Source organism: Aulostomus chinensis, chromosome 16 (assembly GCF_037954235.1).
Source record: "Aulostomus chinensis isolate RoL2024-O1b breed Wild chromosome 16, RoL_Achi_v1.0, whole genome shotgun sequence".
Lineage (NCBI taxonomy): Eukaryota > Metazoa > Chordata > Actinopteri > Syngnathiformes > Aulostomidae > Aulostomus > Aulostomus chinensis.
This window is the reverse complement of record NC_141335.1, coordinates 23,215,813-23,233,717: the sequence shown is the minus strand read 5'-3', so window position 1 is coordinate 23,233,717 and position 17,905 is coordinate 23,215,813. Positions and strand designations below refer to the sequence as shown.

General features: G+C 44.9%; 1 protein-coding gene across 2 annotated transcripts in view; it reads right to left on the bottom strand.

The window, feature by feature from the left end:
* The window catches only part of ptk7b (protein tyrosine kinase 7b), a 72,267-nt gene that overhangs the window by 10,026 nt on the left and 44,336 nt on the right, over positions 1-17,905 (bottom strand). For both annotated transcript variants that reach the window (XR_015109618.1, XM_086181485.1), the window contains exons 2-6: positions 12,900-13,196; positions 5,828-5,930; positions 5,477-5,661; positions 4,139-4,286; positions 1,286-1,416 (exon numbers count right to left, since the gene is read on the bottom strand). Coding sequence is in view for 1 of the 2 variants with exons in the window: in XM_086181485.1 (XP_086037611.1) it covers positions 1,286-1,416; positions 4,139-4,286; positions 5,477-5,661; positions 5,828-5,930; positions 12,900-13,196 (864 nt within the window). In the remaining variant the exon portion in view is untranslated. The remainder of the gene's footprint in view (positions 1-1,285; positions 1,417-4,138; positions 4,287-5,476; positions 5,662-5,827; positions 5,931-12,899; positions 13,197-17,905) is intronic.

Sequence of the window (17,905 nt, the reverse complement as noted above, 5' to 3'; positions counted from 1 at the left end):
CAGCCTCTATACAGTGAATGGAGTGTGATCTGTGGTACAAAGACCCCCCAGACCTCCTACTTCTGTGTGGGGGAACACGGTTCAAATGGAAGTCATTAATACTTTATTGGCCAACAAGTCTTTGGAAGCTGGTCACTGGCTGTGACCTTCTGTGAGGCAAAGATCTAAATCGATTAATGGAACAGTGGAAAACACACATTTTTCTGCAGATGAAAGAGAAGCTGTGCTGGGAAAGTAGGGGAGGAGTGTGTGTGCATGTGTGTGTGTGTGTGTGTGTGTGTGTGTGTGTGTGTGAGAGAGTGGGGGGTGGGGGTGGGTGGGCAGTGAAATGAATGGGGCGGAGCTAAGAAGGAGAGACTGTTTAAACTTGTCCCTAAATACTGAACTCTACTGTGACACAATCCTCTTTAATGCCTGGACGGATTACCATCAGATTAAGTGAATTAAGGTATTTAGATTGAGCTGCGGTTCACTGGGTTAAAACTGCAGATGCAGTCGTATTTTGTTAATCCAAAAACCTTGTTTGAGAGGAATAAAGTGACACTGAAACGCATAGAAATTCCAGCCGAAGCTTACTCTAAATATTTGACCTGCGTGTACTTGCAGTTCCAAATGCTGGCTGATTAGTAAGATGAGAAGATACTGCAGCTTGGCCTCGCTTTAAGCGGCAGTCGCCATTCAAAAAGTCAGTGCTGGACAGGAAATGTATACACACAGGACTTGTATGTTAGATTGCTTTCACTTTGCTCTGAGAGAGATTTCATTCTGAAGCGCGCAGACACACCTGTCCATTTGGGCACAGACAGCAATGTTCTAATGATGTTGGATGGAAATCAAGCAGGCAGGTTTAATAGTGTTTCATAATCTCATAATTGCACTGCTTGTTAGCCAGCTTGAGTCATACTGACATGTTAAGTGTTGTCATGTGTTGCTGATGCCAGGTGTTGTTGTACTTTAGAGGGAAACCTGCCGGGGCAAACAGCTGCACTGACGGAGGAAATAATATGGGGGGAGTAGGAAAAGTGCTGCAGCGCGACATGAGTGTGTGGTGGATACAGCTGGGCCGGACGAGGGAACGCGATTATCAGGACCGAGATCTGGCACTCAGTGAAAGACCCAGGAGAAAGCAGAGGAAGATGGAGGACAAACATGTAACCCTCTCACTCTGAGACAACAGAGTCACAGGTGTTCATCCCCCAGCAAGTCAACAACAACCAGTCTCTATGTGTGTGTGTGTGTGTGTGTGTGTGTGTGTGTGTGTGTGTGTGTGTGTGTGTGTGTGTACCAGCTATTAGCAGGGAGGCTTCCTGGGTAACTTGGGACCCGCTGAGGCCACGGCCGACACACTTGTAAGTCCCGGTGTTCCTGGGCTTGACCTGGGTGATGAGCAGTGTGCCATTGGAGAGCAGGAACACTCTGTGGAGAGAGACATGGAGCGACCACCCGTCACAAGTGGACAGCGCACCATTTCACATCAGCCTGCATCAGAAAGCATCTCCAGGTGCATCTCAAGTGATCACTTGTGATCAGATGTCACGTCTCTACTCTCAATACAAATAAACCCATTTATACTCGCAAAGAATGAGTGTATTGTGATTTTTAACCAGCAGGAGGCAGCGATGTCTTTCCCTTGTCTGAGAGACAATAAAAGGAAGCGAAGAAGACATCAAACACAATAAAAACTGGCTCTTCCCTTTATGCGTTCCAAACAACATCAAAGACGTTTGACACATCTCCACGGGCTGTTACAAATAATAACATGCCTGAGTGTGTACTTCTCCTTGTGGAGGATGACGAGCTGGCCTCTTACTTTGTGTTTAGTCTGCTAAAGTCTGTGGCAACAGACAAACCCCGCAGGTGGTCCAAGTTGGGTAATCTATCTTCAAAAAAGAAAAAAAAGCTATCGTCATTAAATTTTTAATTCCAGTCTAGAGATCATTTTTAATCAGCTATTTCTAATAAAAGATCAGGAGGAAAAAAGTTCTAATACAAAATTTATACACTCATAATCAGAGTCCCATGGACAAAGTAAAAGCTATTTTAGCACAGGCCTACTTCTCTGTGCCTGGCATGTTACCAGACTATTTGAATTACCCTGATTCATTAAGCCCGAGACATCTGGTGCTCCAAGTAGGTTAAAGTGAATGCTAAGAATTAGTTTCAGGCTTCTACAGAACAAGTCTTGTGCTTGAGGAGCCCCGTCCCGATGGCCTCCCCTGGCCTCTGGCACGCTGAGAGTCCATCAGTGCTAGTGATGGACGGGACGCAATTACAGGCTGACCTTAAGGGACTCTGACGATGACAGATGGGGAGGAGTAATAGCTCAAAAATCACGTCAGAAGGAGAAAGTCCTTGCAGAGCTTTTGGATAAATTAACGCGTTAAGAGTGGAGAGCAACAAGTCAAGACTCTGCTGCTGCTAAAGCGTGATTCCCTCAGCAGGGAGATATTTCTGTGTCATCTCTTCTTCTCTGTCCAACAGCTGAAGAAAAGGAGAGGGAGTGTGGGTTGTGTGTGTGTGTGTGTGTGTGTGTGTGTTTATGTGTGTGTTCCACCTAGAGATGGGATCTATTGCCGAACATAATACACTTGTTTTAAATTAACCTCAAAACCCTAAATAAACAAAAAGCTTTTATTTTCCATTTATAAAGGTAACCATTTATAGTTGCATGAACTCCTCCACAAACATTTGGTGTGTCACATTTCTGACACCAAACTACCGGGTTTACGTTTGTTAGTTTCACACATCAAATATTTACACGTAATCTTGATAATCGACAAGATAATCAGTAACAGATGAGCTGCATTCCTCAGGCGTTCTATCAGCCAGCATCAATAAACACAACTACAAACACATGAAACATCAGGCAGCCTTGGAGGAGCTTCACCACTAAGAGCCCAGTTGGTGTGTGTGGTTTTCTAGTCACACAGATCACACATCCCCCTGCCATGCCGGTGCTGAGTCATCACTGCCTCGGTGACCAAACCCGCCTCTGACGAGCTCTTTACATTAATAATGAAGTACCTGCACTGAAGCCATTCAACCGGTCACTGGCTGATAATCATGTTGCTATGGACGACCAGGCAGCCTAAAACGTGACCACTTCTAAGCATACCACGCTTTGAACCTTCAAGCACGGCGTGTAGGGAAGGGTCATGAGGAAGAGCCCAAACTCGTATTCTGGGCTTCAATGGCGTAACGTCTACTCTCACAACAACATAGAACAGAAAGAAAAGAAGAAAAAAAAAGATATAAAATATTGAATCCACAGAAGGGCCAGTGAATAAGTAAAATAACTGAAACTCATACAAATAATTGCACTGTAGTTGTGCGTGTAATCAATTAGAAATAAGCAACAATCACCAATGCGGATAATCCCGTTGTGTGTCGCTTGTACATCCATCAGGCGCATTCTCTTCTGTACTCATGTTTGGAATCCAACTGTGAGCTCACACAAGTGTGTGCTGCCAAACATCTGGCTGGCACAGAGTCTGGATTTTAATGGGTTAACTAGCTTGCCCTGACAGAATCGTACTTGGTCCTCAATCTTCAAGACATTTACGGTGTGTGTATGTGAGCCGCTCGACAAAGGAAGGGAGGGGCGCCAGCACAAGTGCAGTGCGCCGTGCTGCCTCCTGGGGATCGCAGTGCAGCACATTGTAGGCAACATGTAAATGGACCAATAATTATTAAAAATCTAAATCATCCGGCAGAGTGCATTTTTTATAGCGTGCCGTGAGCCTCGAGTTTGACACATGTGATCTAGAGCTTATGTGTTTATAGGGGACATGCTGGTAAGCTGATTGTAGCTGGAGGGGTTTTTCCGCTCAGTGCCTGAACACTGGAGAGAGCTGCAAAGTCTTCGGTGATAGGCTGCACACAACAGTTGTGGTTCAAGTGATGTACGACAGTCTGCAGAGAAACTTTACAGCGTTCTTATTTCAGTAATAACATTCCTTAATGTGCTCTTCATCTGGAGCCTGAGCTCCTGTGGCACAGGGAGCTGAGAGTAAGGCCTGAGGGTTCCAGCCCATTGAGTTCTAGGGAATACAGAGCAGCTCAGCTTCTATAATAGGGGCTGAGGAGAGGAGAGGAAAAAAAGAGTGATGAAGAGCGAGGGATTTAGCTTTCAACATACCGAGACTTGTTTACCAACAGATCATTTTCATGGTACCACTCCAACGTTGGGGCCGGCACAGCAGTGTACTGGCAGTGGAACACAGCTTCCTCGTTCTTCAGAACCACCTGGTCCTCCGGGGATACCACTGGCCTGGGGAAGCTCTTATCTGTTTGAGAGGTAGACAAACATCGGCAGGCATTAGACCACCGAGGGCCATCTGTGTAGACGCTCCAACATCTCTGCTCCAGGTTTTATTAAAAGCTGCCAACAGCAGTGTGGCGCTGGTACACCAGCAGCCCTCAGGTGCTGCTGTGTCAACACCTCAGGGGCCCCGGGGAGAATTAATGAGGTCAGTGAACATGTCAACTTGTTACTGACCCCGGCCTTATCGGGACCATCATCTTCTCATTTTTTGGGCCTCCTGGGTTGCAAAAAACATAGTGACGACCATGGAAATTTACAAAATTGATCTGATTGACGGGTATAAAAGGCTTTAAGACTTTTTCAATTCACATTCTTCCAACTCCTCTTAACCTGCCAAAATCTGAGATTTTGTACAGGAGAACGAGTAACTACAGACATTATTCAGCTCCAAATAAACCTGAAGGTCGCTGAGCTCAATAATGAGAGATTAACATGCGACTATCCCGAGTCCAGGGTTAAGTGGGAGTATTTCAAATCTGAACGGGGTTGTAGGCACCAGGAGGAGGGTGTGGAAAGAAAAAGGAGGATGTCAGTGTGAATTCCTTGTCTCCCAAGATCTCAAAAACCTGAAAACCTGTCTAAATCTGTCAACCCCTCCTTGAAGTGAAGCCCTATAGAAGCACCGAGGGTGGTATCATGGTAACTGGAAACTCAACAATTACCCATTCTTCCTCTACCCAGGTGCTAACCTTGCATTTGTGTGTGTTGCAGGTGGCTAATTAGAGTGAAGCGGGGCATCGGGTTTCTTGCACAGATGTGTTGCTGTATGTACTGTACTCCCCTCGGTGGTGTACTGTTGGAATAATACACAAGGGGCGCACAAATACGCAGAGTAAGCAACAATAGCAGCGTTGAGAGCCTGCAGAAATACGATTAATCTCCAGCACAATACACCCAGCTACTGTTACACTGTCAGATCAACATTACGCCACTACAGAGGGAGCTGATGTTATTGTGCACTCGGTTTCTCTGGGTGCAAAGGTAGCGGAGGAGATCACATTAGAAGCTCCATCATCTCTCCCTGATAATGACGTGTATACGCCTCCTCATAGCCACCCTTCCTGACATGTGCGGAAAGATGCAATGAGAGCAGTGTAGAACTTCTCACAGTGTGAGTCATTTTGATCATGCTAAGGATAAACACACACACACCTATGATGTTGAGAGTGAAGTTAGTGTTGCTGCAGACGTGGCCCGCTGCGTTCTTGGCGCAGCAGTAGTAAAGGCCGTTGTCGTCGGGACTGGCGCTCTTGAAGGTGAGCAGCCTCTCCTTGTTGTTGATTTGATGGCTCTTTTCCGTCAGCTTTACTCCGTCCTTGAACCACTGGCATGTGGGCCTAAGTGGGAGGATGAAGAGGGCAGGCGTGAGTGAAATGAGGGATGAAGCCAGGGAAGAATGATAGGAAGAGATAAACAGAAGGTTATGAGAGGCCAACAGAGAGAGAGAGTTACAGTCCAATCTTCAACATGACCCTTGACCTGGTGTTCTCTGAACCGACTCACCGTGGGTGTCCATCAATGTGACAGCGTAGCGTGACTGGCACTGAGCTCTCGATCTCCCCCTCTGAAGCGGGCTCCTTTAAAGTCACTCCGCCACTTTCCAACCCTGTAGAAGAAGAAAAACAGAAAAGGCTGTAAGTGGGAGGAGTGGGGTGATGGGGGGGCACGGAGATACAGTTGAGAAGGACAGGAGGAAAAATTGAGTTAAGTGGCCCTCCTGTCTTTTGTCCTCATGGGACACACGACACAGCATGCAACGCTAATGGATGCAGCAGCGATGAGGGCGCATCACTCTGAGTCAGAACACAAAAAGAAGACAGAGCAGGGCGCCGGCGCATCACCGGGTCAGCTTACAGCGCTGAATATTAAAAAGAGAGATTTACCACATGGGGCAAACAGGAAACGAGCAACAAGGACGAGTGTGTAATGTTGAACATGATGTGCACACTTTACCACAATGACTTCTCTGGGAACTTTACTGGTAGTGCCAGGATCTTGTTAACAAGAGGAGCAAACTGATGAGAAGTATCAGTAACACAGGAAACAAGGACAGCAACAGTATTAGAGGGACACAGTAAAAAAAAAATAAAATAAAAGAAACTAGATGGCAGGAGGCAGAGCCCCTGAATGCACCACAGTAGAAAAAGAGTACTAGAGGATACGTAGAGACCAGCTTTGATCCATTTAATGTTGCACAACTTGATGGAATAACCCTTCCCCCACTCTGTGTGAGTGAGTGAGTGTGTGTGTGTTTGTGTGTGTGTGTGTTTGTTTTTGTTTGTGTGTGGACAAATGCTGTTTATAAGCTGTAGCATGCAATAACTGTACGCACATACATAGAGAGCATGTTTGTCTGAGTTGCCTGGTTTATACATGATTCAATGTGATGTGTGTGTGTGTGTGTCTGGGGCTGTGTGTGATTTTGTGTGTAGGGGGGGTGTAAGTGGGAGATTTTCCATCTCGCTGAGATTACTACGGCCTGTGGCTGAATCGTGTGTGCATCACTACTGCTGTTTATATGAAATATGCATATTGTCCATCTGAGACAGCCGTGGACAGGCACCTGGAAGGTTGGGGGGGGGGGGGGGCCGAGAGGAAGACCACCTATCACAAGAATTAATAAGGAACATGTCAGCGCTCTGCACCCAGGGAGATGATGTGAACCCGCTTCTACAGCCTGCAGTACAGTAACAGGGCCTTCACCTCAGCTCATCTGAGCCAGGCTGCACTCATTAGCTTCCTGTGAACACAGATGCCCCAACAGCCTGATGTGTGTATATTGGTGTGCGAGTCAGAGACAAGTGTTTGTGTATGCATGCGGGGGTGAGGAGTGAGACGTTGCTGATGATGCTGTTGTGAGAGTGAAATGATGAGAGACGCGCCCCTAACCACGAGTGTTTGTGCGTTAATGTGCTTGAATCTCTTTTGACGGCTCTGTATGCTAATTGGGTGTGCATCTCAGACAAGGTCGTTCCAGTCAATGGCGTCAGTGAGGAAGAGGAGGGGGCGATGAGTGCCTGCCCTGCTACAGAGCCACACAAACCTGTTATTGGTGCACTAGAAGATTAAGGGGTCGACAAAACCAGAAGGGGAGACAGTGAGTCAGTGAGGAGGAGGAGGAGCGAGGAAGGAAAAGTGCAACTGACTCGGGCCAAACTTCATCTGCAAATGAGTCCAAGTATTTGTTTAAACCTGCCTGGAAGAACAGGTGGATGTTTGAAGAATCAGGTGGTGTCAACCACAAGAGAGATGTTCGAAAGTCCTATCTTCTCCGTATCTGTCATTAGAGTCAGTGGAACTCTGATTAAATAGATCAGGGATTTCCAAAAATCAGAGAAGGTGGGCCTCCCTTTAGACTCACCTTCACCCTGCACCCTCACTGAATCAGAGTTTAAATTCTAAATGATGAAACTATAGGATCCTTTTATGTTACCCGATCCCATAGACAGCCAACTCTTTAGCCGAGCTAGTCTAACATTTCTGTGTCATTTGACTTCAGATTCCAGCCAATACAAAAAATAAATAAATATCAATTTAAAAAAAATCTGTTGTGAGTCATTTATTAATTTTTGGACCATTGGAGAGTAGAAAAAAAACAGTCAAACTTCCCCCTTAACCAAAAGTATTTTTAACCAAATTAGGCAGTTCTACATGGTGTCTTCAAATGATCTTTCCGCTCCATCCACTGAGCCTCCTCTGAAACTGCATGGTTCAACCTGCTGTGTGCTCGTGACATTTTTAACCTCTATATCCGTGGGTTCTTGAGAAAACGTCCGACGCTGTTTTTTGTTTTTGTTTTTTTTGTTTTAAACATTTGCAGGATATGTTCTGCATTTCAGCAGCAGTTGGAAATAAAACCAAAGAGAAATGGGTTGGTACCGTGGCGCTGGACCCAACACTTGACCTGTGAACTAAGAATCAGCGGCACAATGAGCTCTTATCAGCACATCCCGTATTGCGAGGGTCTAAAGTTTCTGCCACTCCGAAGCCACTCAGTGCTCCGCTAAGAAGGTTAAAACCCAACTCCTGGTATTAATCCAGCTCCAGTTTGACCTGGATTTCGTGACAGTCACACATTCTAACCTTTAAACGGCTCCATTCACAGCTCAGGTTTCTCCAGCTGTCCACTTGACAAACAGAAGGCACTCTTTCATAACCTATTAGTGGCAGATACCCCCCCCCCCCAACCGTAATCCATCTCAGAATGCATGACTAAGTGTTAGAGCAAGCCTGGCAGCTAACGCCATAATTAGGGGCCTATAATTATTATGTTGGAGGCAGAACAGGAAGCCCCATCACAACACGGCAATGATAACAGATAAATTGTCAGGATATTGTCGAGGCATGGACCAGTCATCCCTCTCAGTGCCAAAAGGCAACTGTGTGTGTTTATTTCGCTCACTGAGGTGGTTTGTTGCCATGGAGAAGGGTGTTCCGAAGAGTGTGGATTGTTTTATCAACAGGAGTGACAGGATTTGACTGGCAGCGCCATATGGGTATAAAAATAATTAAAACACATGGCAGAGTGGCTTCGTATTATAAAGGCGAGGCCTGGGATGCGTGCTAGCAGTTAGGGAAGGTGTCAGATTTTATCAGCTGTGACTGACAGAAGTCAACAGTGATGGCTGCTGTTGCCGCGGCAATGCAGACAGAAAAGGGAGAGGAGGAAGAGGAGCAACTACACCAAGTCCCTGAGCAGGCGTGAAGCAGACTGATTGAGCCTGGTCCATTAAGCAGGAGGTACTGTATGTTGTCAGAGGAAAAGAAAAGAAAAACCCATTAAGATGTAGGAACAGACAGGATGAGTAAGAGTGGAGCTGTGCGAGTGGTCATTACTTCTAAACTGTGTGTTAAGGACTCACGCTGTGTGATTAGAGCGAGATTGTGTGTGTGTGTGTGTGTGTTTACTTTTCTTCAAGTGCCTCTGTGATTAGAGGGTTATTAAAAAAAAAAAATCAAGAATCTTCTTTTTTTCTTTTTTTTTTTTTAAAAAGAGGGAGGGAAATTGCCTCTTTTATAAAAACAAAGATTTCCAAAACACTCGTCAGTCAAGTTAGCGAACTTGTCAAGTCAAGCGTTTCCTCCAGGACCAACAAACACGCTGGAAATAATAGTGATGCCTGAGCCCGACGCCACTGCTGGACGCCGCCTCGCCATGGAGACCCAGTGACCAGGCAGGACAAAGACATAACAGGAGGGGGGGGGGCTAAACCTCTTTTAGTGAAAACAGAAGGGGGATAATTACTCTGAACAACTCTCAACTGGCGGGATTTGCCCACCCACCATTAAGAGAAGGACAAATTAACTCTCTCCCTGCATCCAGGGCAGGAGGAGGGGGCGGGGAACAGTGGACTCATGTACAGTCAATGTACATTGCATAAGGACATAAGGAACACCCCCCCTCCCCCCTCCTCACAGGTCACATTTACAAGTACACACGCAAACTAGCACACACATGAGCGAGCAGGATTAACACCAGAGGGGGTCTTCACTTTATCATCCGTAAAATGTATGTTGGGCAAATATGTGAACATCTGTCATAACACAGTCGGATCCACATGAAGCGATCCAGGGACCTCCGTCCAACCTGCACACCGTGACACAGTCAAATGTGTTGATACGCACAGACAGATGCAACAATCAAAAGTGATTCTGGGTGATTTACAACCAGCCGAGGGCCAGTTTAACTTGTGGGGTTGATTGTGAAATATACGCAGTGAAAAGAACATTCCTCTGCTAACACAAGGGAGACTATTGTATGTGGATTCTTATCCTTATTCTTATCGTACAATTTACAGCCGAATGTTAATGAGTGGTGTTTTGACAGCACTGAGCCCATTGATAAATGCCTCCAAGCTGATATCAGTGTCAGTCAGACACACAGCTGTATGTCTGCGTTACCATCATATCTGAATCTGCCCTCTGTGTGGATTAACTAAAAGCCTCTAAACCGCTTCAACTGAAGGAATTCATGCAAACACCCACAAAAAGTCTGGTGCTACACTTCAGAGGTGGAACAAAATATCAATAATGCAATACATGGCAATAAAATATTTATACATTGGTGCCAAGTATGTTTTTTTAAGCTGCAATAAGAAACAGATAAACTTGTTTTTAAACTTTAAACTAAATGCATTTCAGGGGGATTTCTTATTCAGGCGCAAAGATATTGTGATGTAGTTGCGCTCTCCATCAATTATGGTGAAAGCACTGTGTCATGGTAGAAATGTAGAGAGACAGCAAAGGAAGTGACTGTAATTCCCGCCACTACTACCCACAGTCTGGGCTGTGGAGGTGTGAAATGTCGGTCTGAGGAGAAACTGCTCCTGCTATGATCAGAAAGCAGCAGCGAGCACTTTGATGCTGGACTGGACTGATTTCCCAAGGACTACTCATGGCTGCACATCTAAAAGAAGTGACGTTGCAGCTCCAAAAGTAAAAACAGTGGGCTTGAAGATGCAAGAACCCAAGATGAAGTGCCCGTCAACATAATACACTGTACAGCGAGTGTGTGCTCTCTCTTTTTTCCACCACAGTGCCCGCAGTAGACTGCTCCCTCATGCAAAATCCAATTATTAGCAGGTCTCACCTCCCTTTCATTCTACAGACCAGTCAAGGACTGCTGCGTGTACGTTGGTGCAAGGGTCCAATCATCGCTCCTGGCAGGTTTAATTAGCGCCCCAGCATTAAAGTGCCAGGGGCCGAGGGGCATGCCCCGAGTGCTTTCTCGTTCTCTGTGGGTTCGTATGACCCCGTTTAGGTGATGAAATCATCACCTAAACATCCACTGTCAACGGCTTCGACTCACTAAAAAAAATATTTTCAGGGCCCAAAACAAATTGGGTTTTGTTAAGATGTGACTGTGTACAGCCGAGCTGACAGCAGTCAATTCACACCACTTTCCTCTACGTGTCCATTTGTGTTATTCAGTTCTCCACACAAATGTACAGATACTTTTCCATGACAAATCATTTCAGCTTTTTTTCATTTACATCACAGCCCGCCTCTAATAAAATATGTTCTTCTGTTTCTACTGCGTGGGAATGTTAATGGCCTGGCAGAGATGATCAGTTTATTCTGGGTCACGTTAGCAGCTTTTAAGAACTGGTACTTCATGTCTGACTTGTTTTTCTTTTCTTTTTTTGTAACTGTGGGAGAATGTCAGCAGAGCTTTATTGACACTCTAGATCATCTCTAATTACAAGACATAAAAGCAGCTCCCTTCAGATTGGGCAGAGCTTGGAAAACTGATGAGCATCTTTGTGCTATCTGGTGCTCAACATCACATACCACAAAAAAGCGTTGGTGGCGACACATAACAGAGCTGCACTCTCTCTCCCGCCGTCTGTCCCGCCGAGCTCTGGAATCCCATCTACTCTTTTAAAGGGCCTTTGAACAGTATCACCACATAGAACAGAGGAGGGACAACATATTCCAGATGGAGACCTTTTCACTCGCCAATAATCACAGCGTAAACTCAGTGTTTAGGAGACACCAAGGCTTTGCGGTAACAATGATCCCTGGCACCGTTCAGGAGCAACTTACGCTCCTTTAATTCACTTGAGCAGAACTTCTATCGCCTCCTGCAAAACCTACAAGGATCCTTGATTCCACCGCCAAGACTCTTGTAACCTCTGTTTTGGGATCCACTGTTGTAGTCTCCATGTAACAGTGCTGGTATATATCAACCATGCTTGAATACCACTTAGCGTGTCTGTAAATCAGATGGCATTCACACGTGACTGTGGCCAATGTTTATGTATTGATGTGAAAGGTCACATTGAAAGGCGTTCCAGAAATTTGCAGGGTCAAATTGGACCAAAAAGATGGTGCGATAAAGGGCTAAGGACCAATACTTTTTCTTTGTGTCTTTTACTTTCCCAGGCACTAAAGATAAACAAAAACTACCTCAGTACACACAAAAGATGGAAAGGCAACTATATAGGCCAAATTATTGGTACTGATATCGACCCAGAAATTCCCAATCAGAGCATCCAAACTTCTCTTTGAAATGCACTTATTTTAATTTGGTATTTGTTGTGGTTTTTTTAAATGTCTTTTATGTGTTTTTTTATGTAAACTACTGGACACAACAATTTCCCTATGGGATAAATAAAGTATCGATCAATCTGTCTGTCCAGCTACATGGGACAGACACATTCCCACGGTGGCGTTAGAGTAAACCTAAATAATTACATATCACTAGAAGGTAAATTACACTGCTCCATAATTCCCAGACAAAAGCCTTTTGAGAGGATATGGGAAAAGATTGTGACACTACGCAGAATAAAAAGATACAAGCAACTAGAAACACATGCTTGGTGGAACATGTATCCAGTTTCCTTTGGAGCGAGGGAGAGGAAGCCTCAAAGAACAAGGCAACAAGGTGGAAACATTCCTTCAGCTCATTCTACCCGTCATCCTATACACTGACTTTTGTTCTGCTTTTTTGATCCAGAAACTGGATGCACACCCTCGCTGCCATCATGAAACCCTGTCAGCTGGCAATCTTCGCTCAGGAAAGCAAGAGGTTTTCAGAATGAGGGTGAGAACAGCTTGAGATGAAAAAACTCACACTTGATATTGAAGGAGGCGTTGGTGGAGTGGAGCGTTTCTCCTGTCACCCTATTTTGTGCAACACACTCAAAGTTCCCTGCATCCAGTTGGCGATCCACGGCGGTGAACTTTAGATTGCTGCCCTCCTGGAAGCGTCTGTCGCTGTTCTCCAAGGGCTGGCCGTCGTGAAGCCAGCCATAGCTGATGTCGGCCGGGTCGCTGACCTCGCAGCGGAGCATGGCGCTGCGACCGTGCAAGGCATCCTGGGATTTGGGCTCCTTGGTGAACTGGATGGCAGCAGCCTGGATGGAAAGAACTGGACGGGAAGAGGAAGAAAAAGTAAATGTCAGTGGATTAGAATGGGGCTGCTGTTCACATTTTACTGCTTTTTCCGTTCATTAAGTGAATGCCATGGCAACCACTTAGCCCAGTAGAGGAATGTGATGTTTAGACAATACTGGCGAGCTGTGAATTATTTTCTCGTAAAATTATCAGACCTAAGACGGAGAAAATGCTATTTCCAGTTAGCCGTGACGTTACACACACACACACACACACACACACACACACACACACACACACACACACACACACACACACACACTCTCACACTCTCCCCATAGTCATGTGCCATCAGTTCAGGGAGACGTGTCTCTCAAATAAGACCTGATGTGTTGCACACGCATCCTGACGCACACTCGAATCTTTTATTTCCCGTCATGATGTTGTACAAGCTCTGTGGGACAGACATGTTTTCTGCTCTATTAAGTCTCATCTCATTGGAGAAAACTCAATGACTGTGTCTTTGACTCAGACTAGACGAACGCTCTTTCACTCAGTCCTTCTTTGGTATGGACTTACCAAAAAACAAATGAAAGAATTTTCCTTACCAAAACTGAGAATATTTCAAGGCAGAGTTCTGTAAAGGAGCAGGCCAAACCTGATGATTCATGTCTCAAACAAGCTAAAAATGTTTATTTCAGCCGACTACCAAAATGGATGAGTCTGACTGGCCACTCTGGCTTTCAAGTCAAAAGCTGCTCCAGCTGTGCTCTCTCCTCTTGTTCAAACAGCTACCTCAGCGAACCTCCTATCAATAACCATCTCCATGTTGCGTCAAGACAGGCCCTCATCTGCTCTGCGCACCACAGTGTTATCATGATGATGTCGAGCTTTGTTATCATAAGGAACGGTTCACCGCAAGACTTGATAAAGCATACCTCCGCCACTGTGATAGTGCGAGTACGTGGGCGTGCGTGTGTGAGATCTTCATAGCCGCTTGCAGGACTGGAGCGAAGCATGACAGAAATCTTTCAGCGATGTTGAATGAAAGAGCGCATTGAAGATGAGCCAAGTTAATCCCCCCATTTTGACCCTTGGCTGCTGACCCTCTACTTGTATCTCTCTTAATCTGGATCATTTTGGTTTCAGCTGCAGGTGGTTCAATATGACAGACAAGCAGCAGGACGAGCCTTAAAGGCCAGTATGGATGCCTGATATTTCTGTACTGTTGTTGATATTATCTGCATCGGTTTATGTTGATATTTACATTTTGCAATACTGAAAAAAAACAGAACATGAAAGCACCGGGAAAACATTTGGAAAAGCCCATAAATCACATAATTACTGTTGTTTCATCAAAGAAGAAACTTGTAGGCTGAAACAGATACACTGCTGATATGCAGATGTTATTGTGCGTCCCTCGGACAGCTCAAGAGGCCGTAGATAAAATTCGCAGAGGTCAGAGTCAGGAGAGAATCACACTGATGCCATTCTTTCTCTTTTTTTTTTTTGTGTGTGTGCAAAGGATAGATCATTAATACAGGACTTGGAAACTGAATCCGCTTAAGATGTGAGTTCTGTCAGCAAGATTAATCCAGAAAAATCATCTACAATTACATGCTGGGTTCAAAAGAGCAAATTCAGCCTTCAATCACCACAAACCTCCCCTCTGTTTATGATACTTGGTTGCTTCCAGCTGGACAGACGTATGCAGTAGCAATAAGTCATCTAGAATAATTTTGGTGGAGACTGTGTTAATGATGTTTGATGCATATATTTAACACATAAATAAGTAAAGGTTATCATTACTGAACATCAAATAATGGGATTTATTGTCATTAAAGTGTCATTCCAATATAGATCTGAATGTTACAAATCAATGGAGACGAGGTTTGATGAAAAACATTTCCTTGTGTGTGTATAACACTGTATCAGCTGCTCGCTGCTCTACCGAGGCAGCAGAGGGAGGCACCAAACGAGTTAAGCAACATCAAAAGACTGAACCTGATCTGTCTGCCTTCTGGCCACGTGTGCTTACAACAACTCACTGTATATTCACATGTTAATAGTATGGATTTGGGGGAAGTTGTCCTCTCTCAGCATGCAGAGAAACTGGCTAAAGCGTGCTTCCTCTCACAAGGTCAGTACATTTGTAAAAGAAGCTGCGGCGAAGAGCGGCCACCGCGGATACACAACTGGGTTGAAACTGAAAGCTCAGAGGGGATGAATGTGTCAGCCTGTCATCACTTGTTTATCTTGACTTCGGTGGCACCACTTACGCACGGATGATCTTGTTTCTTTTGGCTCTTTGTATCCAATTTAGCATCGTAAATATCCAGCCGCTGTGCCCAAAGAGGGAAATAAACAAGTGAATGAGAACATGTGTGTTTTTTAGCTGTCACACTGGAGTTTAATAACATCTAGCCGGGGATCGTGGCGATACAATGACACTGTTAGTGCGGTGTTATTTTCTCTTCATATCACATTTGTTTTTAATTTGGCGCCAGCTTTGGCAGCTGGGTTCGGTTGATGTCTTCCTTCTGGAGGCTCCAGTTCTTTGTGGGGGTCACAGCCTGGTGGACCCTTATTACAGCTGTTCATACAATGCCGGATAGAAATTTACAGGCACCGGGAGAGACTCCTGCAGCTTCTACTTTACTCTAGAAGACAAAATATCTCATTCCGCCCATCCAGGGAGGAGGAAACATTCATCTCACTTCAGTTAAACAATTCAAATCCAAATATGTCCCATCTTCATTTTAACTCCATCTCCAGTTGGTGAGTTCAAGTTTAACCCTTCAATGATCAAGATAGAATTGACTCAAGTAATAAGCAGTCAGCGGGGATGCACAGTAATATCTGCATATAATCATATCAGTCAGACACTCATGTCAACTCAGTTTAGCTGAAATCTCTTCTTCACTTATCATCTGTTGGTTTTTTTTAAATCAAAAGTAATGTGGTGAAAATTTAAAAAAAAAAAAATTAAGGTGCCTTTCTGAATGTTTTAGGAATAAAAATGATTTCTTTTTCCAAATTCACAATGTTTAATTGAGATTTTCAGTATGTGCAAAATGTGAATATCATATTTACTTCCATGCAGATACTATTGACATTAATATTCAGCTGTAAAACTGTGTTATTTTAGTTTTCTCTGTTGTGGTAAATATCTGAACTGCAAAAACAAAACAGGAACAAAAGGGGCTTCATATTTACAGCATGAAAAGAAAAATTACCAGATTTATCAGCCATGAAATCTTTCTTGCATGTGAATGTGCTCCAGTATGAATGCTCACTATGATTTATAGCACAGAGAATTTGTTAGGGCACAACTTCAGTAAGCAAACACACTATAATTCCCTTTAGAGTCTGTGGATTTGATCCATCTGTGTAAAACTGGGATGAGTTATCCCCAACATCCACCTCCAACAATCTATCAAAAGGTCTGTTTAGACAGCACCATGGCCGCCGTGCCAGGCCCACAGCTGGGGGTTGAGGTAGTGTGCCAGCTTCCATCACACGGAGCCGCCGCGGTACAGTGATTTCACGAGTTTGGGTGGAGACACGGCGGAGCTGTGGCACGAAGTTGATGGTTTCATTTAAGACGTATTCTGACATGCAACGCAAGAGTGTGCGTGTGCGTGTGTTCGTGTTCACAGAGCGCAGAGACGGAATAACTTCCGGGAAAAGCCCCAGCGGAGACGGCACAGACAGATAAGGTGTTTTCACATACCACAGGATGACAGATGAGGGAGGAAGGGGGAGAGGGGGAGAGAGAAACAGGGTGGGGGAGGGAGAGAGAGAGGCGGAGTCTATCACATCTGAGGAAGCCGGGCCAAGTTTACAGTACTGTTCAAACACACAAGTTACCATGACCGACATCTTTCAACATACTGCAGTGCTGTCTCTGTACATACAAAACCAGCAAAAAGACTTGAGGCGCGCACACACACACACACACACACACGCCTGCTCATGACCACCATCACACTGTGAGAAACACTAGTAACATAAATCAGTTCCATTCATTTAGGTCACTAGAGCAGTACCAGTTCTTCATGTCCTAATTCCTGCTTGCAGCTCACCCTGCACCAGCCATCAAGTCAACTGACGTGTCACAATCACAGGCAGTAATGTCTGTCCAACTATTTTTGTCTTGTTATTTTGGCCTTTTTCTCTATGTTTTACACATGATTACTTGTCCTATTTCCAAAGAGCATCACCTCCACCACCTACTGGAGCCGGCGCAGCACTGGTTCTTATTGCCGTTTGTTCGCATTTGTGTAGTCAAAGCAGCGTCCTCTGTCATTTGAAATGCACCCGTTTCCTGACCTTTATTGTGAAACGCCCAGGGCAGTGGCGGGCACCGTTAGCGACTGGAGTAACGCAGCTAAAACTCAGCACTGCCCTTTCTTAGACTGCCAGAAATACACCCACCAAGTGTGAAGTAGATTGCTTCTCTCAACAACTGTTCATCCAAAAAAAAAAAAAACCCACACACACTTGATGTGCTCCACTAAGTGCACCAAGAAAGGGAATGCTTGGATCTAGACTGAGTGATATTCAAAGAGATAAGCAGGACAAATGCTATCCAAACGTCCAGTGAAGGCCCTTGAAAGTGAGAGGAGTTAAAAGGGAGAGTTCAAGATAAAGGTGAAACAGACTGGGAGATTTAACAATGCATGAAGGTTGTTCTCACAAAAAGACGTACAGTCCAACGCTGACCTGTTGCACTAAGGAGTT